At 42.3% G+C, this 7,270-nt stretch overlaps 1 protein-coding gene across 1 annotated transcript in view; it reads right to left on the reverse strand.

Annotated features, from left to right (window-relative positions):
- LOC119568068 (extensin-like) overlaps nucleotides 1–171 on the reverse strand; it is a 120,569-nt gene extending 120,398 nt beyond the window's left edge. Inside the window, exon 1 of the mRNA XM_037916468.1 lies at nucleotides 135–171. Within this exon, the coding sequence (XP_037772396.1) occupies nucleotides 135–171 (37 nt within the window). The remainder of the gene's footprint in view (nucleotides 1–134) is intronic.
- Nucleotides 172–7,270: the final 7,099 nt, after the last annotated feature.

Genomic DNA, 7,270 nt, shown 5'->3' on the forward strand with positions numbered 1-7,270 from the left:
CATCATTATCGACAAGCTCCACGTTGTTTTCTGCTTCGTTTTCCATTTTCATTTTTCTCCTCTTTCTCTTTTTCTATCTCTCTCTCTTTCTCTCCGTCGCTTACGAAAGGATTTTTGTCCTTTGCGAAACTCACATTTAGGAATGTTGACTTTCTTGTTTCCATATTGCATTGTGAAAAGCTTGTTTTCTTGCTTATTTTCTTGTTTTCATATTACTTTATTTGCTTGTTTACCTTCTCTTGTTTTCACATTGGCTTCTTGAATGTTTGATGAGTGATAGTGATGGAGATGATAATGAAAAAAAGGTTAATTCAATGGCACTAACCTAGGATGACATACAATACCAACAGGTGATGATGATGATGATGATGATGATGATGATGATGATGATGATGATGATGATGATGTGATGATGATGATGATGATGATGATGATGATGATGATGATGATGATGATGATGATGATTATGATTATGATTATGATTATGATGATGATGATGATGATGATGATGATGGTGGTGCTGCTGATGATGGTGATGACGGTGATGGTGCTGATGTAAATGACGATGTAGAATATTTACAATTGTAGTTGTACCATTAATGATAGTAAATACAACAGCAATAATGAAAATAATAATGCTAAGGATATGATAAGAATAAGAATAAGAATAGCAACAATAACAAGAAATTAACAACAATCATTATTACCATTCCTATGGTCGTTATCACCACTACTTTAGGCCTCACTTCATTAGCAGTACTGTTATTATAGGCCTAAATACTGCTTTCACTTCTATCATTACGGTCGTTATCAGCATCATTAGTAATAACCCGAAGTCACAATTCTATTGTTACAATCGTTAATTATCATAATTATCATTTATCCAAGAAATATCATCTTCGACCTCATTATCACCAGCATCATCATCACTCTCATTATCACCATACTTATTACCATTATTATCATCAGTGTTACGTCTGCTACTATCATTATTTTTTTCACCATCCTTTGCGAAAATGTAACAATAATGATAAAACTGATAATAACTTGAAAGGTAATGTCATAATAATAACTACACTTATATATATAGTAACGATAACAATAATGTCAATCATAAGAATACTAAGAATGATAATCATTAATTACATCATTAATTAATGATGATATCATTAAAACAGCAGCAATGCTACTATATTCAACAACAGCCGGCTTGCTGCCAATAATGATAATGATAATAATACCATAATATCGACAAAAATAATAGTAACGACGATTATAATGATTTTGAAAATAATAATGACAATAATTATGAATATGACGATACTAACAATCATGAAGATAGTATAATCAAAGATAAAAAAACAATAAATAAATAAAAATAAATAAAAGTAAAAAAAAAAAAAATTATATATATATATATATATATATATATATATATATATATAATCATAATTACTCGATCAATTATAAAAAATATCAAATCGCAACGTAGAAAATAATGCACGAGAATAATGTTGCTGTATAGAACAGCTGTAACTAATGACAAAAAGTTAATATCTAGTCGACTCTCTTTACTTAGGGTTCCATCATCACTCATCTCCTCCCTTCTCCCCCTCCATCTCTCCCTCAGTCAAGTTCCCCACCCCCTCCACCTCCCCCTCTCTATCCCCTTTTCTTACCTCTCTCCCTCCATCTCCCTCCCTCCCCCGATCGCCCCTCCCTTGTCCCTCGCTCCCTCCACCTCTCCCTCTATATTCCCCTCATTCTCTTCCTCAACTAGGCCCCTCTCCCCCAACCCCCTTTCCTCGTCCCTCCACCTTCCCCTCCCTCCAACCCCCTTTCCTGGTCCCTTCCCCCTCCCCCCTCTCCCAACCCCCTTTCCTCGCCCCAAGTCGCCCCTCCCTCATGTCAGGTCAACACGGAGGTCAAACACACACCCTGTGCATGATACATAAAGTGAGTGGCTGGCCATGGTTTTGATAAGGGGGTGATGCGAGGCTCGTGATGGGGGGGGGGGGGTCTGTCAGTCACTTTCCTCTCCTCTCTTTCCTTCTCTCTCCTCTGTCAGTCAGTCAGTTTGACTATCTGCCTGTCCTTCTGTCTCTTTCTCTCTCTCTCTCTCTCTCTCTCTCTCCTCTCTCTCTCTCTCTCTCTCTCTCTTTTCTCTCTCTCTCTCTCTCTCTCGTGTCTGTATTTGTTTCCATGATTTTTATTTAGCATGACTGCTTCCATGTTTGTTTTGTTTATCTTTTCGTCTGTTTTCAAATTTCTTTTTGGTGTGTTTGTGCATTTATGTCAATATCTTCTTGTTTCCGTTTTCCGTATAGCGTTCTCTTCTCTCTCTCTCTCTCTCTCTCTCTCTCTCTTCTCTCTCTCTCTCTCTCTCTTCTCTCTCTCTCTCTCTCCCTCTGTCTTTCTCTCATTCTCTGTCTTTCTCTCCCTCTCTCTCCCTCTTTCCCTTTCTCTCCCTCTTTCTCTTTCTCTCTCTCTCCCTCTCTCTTTTTCCCCCTTCTCCCTTTCTCCCCCTCTCTCTTTGTTTCCCTCTCTCCCCTTCACCCCTTCTCTCTCCTCTCCTCTTCCCCATCCTCTTTCCATCCCAAATATCTAAACAATAAAACTGGACGACAATAATTCTTTGGCGCAAAAAAAGTAACAATAAAAGCAAATAAACATTAGAGGCGTAAACAAAGACGCCCTCGTCCCTTCCTTACACCAAAAGAAAGAAGAAAGAAAGAAGAAGAGAGAAAGAGAGAAAGAAAAAAGAAAGGGAGAGAGAAAAAACAGAGAATGATCTAAAAAACAACAACCTCGAATAGCTACAAAGAATAAAAGAAAAGAAAGAAAAACGAGAGAAAAATAAGAAAGAAAGAGAGAAAAAAGAAAGAAAGAAAGAAGGAACGAAAAAAAACAAGCACGGGGAACCACAAAAGAAAAAAAAAGGAAGAAAGGAAAAAGAAATAAAGAAAAGAATAAGAGAGGGAAGGGAGAAAGAAAGAAAAGATACAGAGAAAAGAAACGTCGAGTCTGGAGTAGCCACAGGCAGGGAGAGAACGAGGGCGGAGGTCAGCCCAGGTCACGGGAGGGGGGGGGGGGTCCTATCCCATCTCTCCTCCTCTCCTCCCCTCCGCCCTCCTTTCTTCTCCTCTTCCACTTCCTATCTTTCTTCTTCCATCTCTCTTCCTCTCCTCCTTTCTTCTCCTCTTCCTCTTCCCTCCTTTTTCTTCCATCTCTCTTCCTCTCCTCCTTTGTTCTCTCCTCTCCCCTTCCATCCCTTCCTTCAGTCTCTCCCACCTCCCCTCCGCCCTTCTTTCTTCTCTTTTCCTTCCTTTCCTTTCATTTCTCCCATCTCCTTCTCCCTTTCTCCTTCTTTTCAACTTCTCTCATCTCATTTTTTTCCATTTTTTTCTTCTCCCTTCCTCTGCTTCTTCTCCCCTCTCCCTTACGCCTTTCATTCTTCTCTCGTTCACCTTCCTTCCTTTTTCCCATCAACTCCTCCAATCTCTCTTTTTCCCTCTCTTCCCTTCCTGCAAATCTTCCCTTCCCATTTCCTTAAGCTATATCTCCTCCTCTCCTTCTCACTTCTCCTCCTTCGCTCTTCTTTTCCTTCTAACCTTCTTTTTTCCCTACCCTCTCCCCCTCCTCTCCTCCCCCCAGTCGCAGGCCCCCTCCTCTCCTCTCCCCCTTCCTCCCCTCTCCCTTCCCCCAATCGCAGGCCCCCTCCCCTCTCCCTCCCCACCCTCCTCCTCTTTCCCTCCCACCATTCTCTTCTCTCCCTCTCCCCCTCCCTCCCCCATCCTCAGCCTCCCTTTCTTCATACTTTCACACGATAAAGAACGCAAGTTAAGGTTAGTTAAGGTTGATTTATTGAACCTGATGGGCGTGAGGTAAGGAGGGGGGGTGGGGGAGGAGGAATGGGGGAATGTAGGAAGAGGGGAGGGTAGGGGTCAAGGGGGAGGGTAGGGGTCAAGGGGGAGGGAAGACGGGGTAGGGGAAAGGGGAAACGGGGAATGGGGGTAAAAGATGGGGTCAAGGAGGAGGAGGGGAAAAGGGGTAAAGGGAGAGGGGGAGGGGTTGGGGGAAGGGAGTTAGAAGGGGTTAGAGGGTATAAAAATACAAAGGAGGAAGAGGAGGAGGAGGAGGAGGAGGAGGAGGAGGAGGAGGAGGAGGAGGAAGAGATGGAGGCGGAGGAAGAGGAGGAGGGGAGGAGGGGAAGAGGGGGAGGGGGAGTGGGGTGCAGGAAGGGGCGTGCAGCATCTCTTAAGCGCGCAAACGAGCGACGAGAAAGGTGATGACAGTTTAATGGTGACGGGGGGGTGATGGCCGTGATTTGCAGGCGGATGGGCGACGCAAGGGCTAAGGAAAAAATGGCAGAACAGTGATAAAAAATGGTAATTAAACGTCATAATCGTAAAAAAAAAGAAAAGAAAGAAAGAAAAAAGAAAAAAGAAAGAAGAAAGGGAAAAAAAAAAAAAAAAAAAAAAAAAAAAAAAAAAAAAATATTTTATATATATATATTATATATATATATATATATATATATATATATATATATATATATATCCCTATATATATATTTAAATAATGAAAAAACAACAACAAAAAACGTTAACCTATTACAAAATGGAAGTAATGACGTTCTCTATATTAGTATACAAATACATCCGAATCACAGCTCGTATGAGGTTGGATTCATTTTCTATATAAATCTGATGATAACAATAGCGTTGGGCGAACGATGGTGTCGATTTCCAAATGGCAGGTTTCGGGTGGGGCGAAAAGGGGCAGGAAGAGGGACAAAGAAAAGCGGGATGAAGGGAGGAATGCGAGGGAAAAAGACGAAACGTTACGCAACATAAACAACACACATACATATATATATCATACATACATATACATACAGGTATATATCAATATATATGCATATGTACATATGCTTATATATATATATATATATATATATATATATATATAATATATATATATATATATTATATATTATATTATATATATATTATATATTAATATATATTATTACATATATAATTTTTATATATATATATATATTATATATATTTCTATATATATTATATATATATATATATCATAAATATATTATATTATATCTTATTATATATATATTATATTATTATATTATATATTTATATATATACACACACACAAACATATATGTACACACACGTACACACGTACACACACACACACACACACACACACACACACACATGCACGAGAGTGAGAGTGCGAGAGATCACGCAAAATAAGAGTAATCCTCCCCTTCCCCCTGCCCTCCCCCTCCCTCCCCCACCGCCTCCTAATCTCCCATCTCGCCACGACTCTCGATCCCTCGGCGCTGCAGAGTCGCGTCTCGGAGACCGTATCTCCGGCGCGATCGGGGCCGCCGAGGTGCCAGAGTAGCTCTTTAAAGTGCCATTTCTGTGTCATTTAGCCCGTGATTCATGAGCGGACGAATCAGCGGTTTCCCAGCAGGCTCGTGACGCGGCCCGGCTTCGAGGGAGACAGATATCATCACGCGGTGTTTACGCTGGGCCGGCCGATAGATCCGTGGGGTTGCACTCACGCCCCGCCTCCGTCAGGTCGGCCGGCCGTCTGTCTGTCCGATTTTCTTTCTTTCCTTCTGTCTTTCTGTCTGTCTGCTTTTCTCTCTTTCCTTCTGTCATTTTCTGTGTCTTTCTGTCTGTCTGCTTTTCTCTCTTTCCTTCTGTCTTTTTCTCTGTTTTTCTGTCTGTCTGTTTTTCTTTCTTTCCTTCTGTCTTTTTCTCTGTTTTTCTGTCTGTTTGTTTTTCTTTCTGCCTGTCTGTTTTTTCTTTTTCATTCTTTCTTTCTGTCTGTTTTGTCTCTGTTTTTCTTGGTTTCTTTCTCCCTTTCTTTGTGTCTGACCGTCTACGTTTGTTTTTCTTTTTTCTTTCTTTTTCTTATTACTCTGTTTCTTGTCTGTCTGAATGTCTGTCCGTCCCTCTATCTGCCTGATTTTCTTTGTCCGTCTGTCTTTCTCTAATGCTTCCTCGTCTTTCTGTCTGTCTCTTCTGCCTTTCAGACTGTCCGTCTTCCTCTTCATGTTCTCAAGTGTCTCCCTCTCCGTCTGCCTCAGCTCTCTACATGTCTATCCTTTTCTGTCTATCAGGTGGTATCCGTGTTTGTCTGCTACTCAGTCAGTCAGTCGTCCCCTCCCCCTTCCCTTTCTCTCTCTCTCTCTCTCTCTCTCTCTCTCTCTCTCTCTCTCTCTCTCTCTCTCTCTCTCTCTCTCTCTCTCTCTCTCTCCTCTGTATCGATCTTTTTCTCCCTCCTTCCGTGAGAAAATAACCTCCCTAGAAAACATGATTCACGTGTTTATGTGTTGCGTGTGTGAGGAAACGTACCCAGGGTGTGCTTACATACGTTCTGAGTGTGTGTATTATATATGTTTATCTCCCATTACTTTCCTTCTTTTCTTCTTGCCTCTCTTCCTTTCTGTTCCTCCATTTTATTCCCTCTTCCCTTATCTCCCCGCCCTAGATGAAGGAGTGAGGGTGTCCATGCTCGAGATAAGTTTCACCGAGACCGTCTATGCTTTTTTTTTTTTTTTTTTTTTTAGAAAATGGCGGGTCTGGCCGCTCTTGTCACTTCCTCTGCATCTGATAAAAATCTTCACAATCACGCATTTTTTCCCTTTGTGTTCCTTTCTTCATGTATCTTTCTCCATGTCTCTGTCTGTCTGTCTGTCTGTCTCTGTCTGTCTGTCTCTCCTTCCCTCTTACTTTCTTCCCCTACCCTCCCTCTCTTTCTCTCTCTCTCTCTCTCTTTCTCTCTCTCTCTCTCTCCCAGTCTCCTTCTCTCTCCCTGTTTCCCCCCTTTCTCTCTCTCTCTCTCTCTCCCTCCTCTCTCTCTCTCTCCCTCCTCTTTCTCTCTCCCTCTCTCTCTCTCTTCTTTCTCTCTCTCTCTCTCTCTCCCTGTCTTTCTCTCTCTCTCTCTCTCCCCCCTCTCTCTCTCTCCCTCTCTTTCTCTCTCTCTCCCCCCCTTCCCCCCCAAAACCCTCCTCCCCTCTCTCGCTGCCCGCGGCCAGCCAGCTGCCTCACGCCCTTGCTGACTCGCCGACCTTCAACTCTGCTGAGCCATCCACGTGCCCCTCAACCGGCGCTCCTAGCCAGCAGACCCCGGCCCACACAGACTCCCCGCCTCCCCCAAGTCAAATAAGACCCCTCCCGCCGTCATACCGAAAACCAACACACCAACGAAGACCAAGGTTGAAGCT

This window comes from Penaeus monodon, chromosome 43 (assembly GCF_015228065.2).
Source record: "Penaeus monodon isolate SGIC_2016 chromosome 43, NSTDA_Pmon_1, whole genome shotgun sequence".
Classification (NCBI taxonomy): domain Eukaryota; kingdom Metazoa; phylum Arthropoda; class Malacostraca; order Decapoda; family Penaeidae; genus Penaeus; species Penaeus monodon.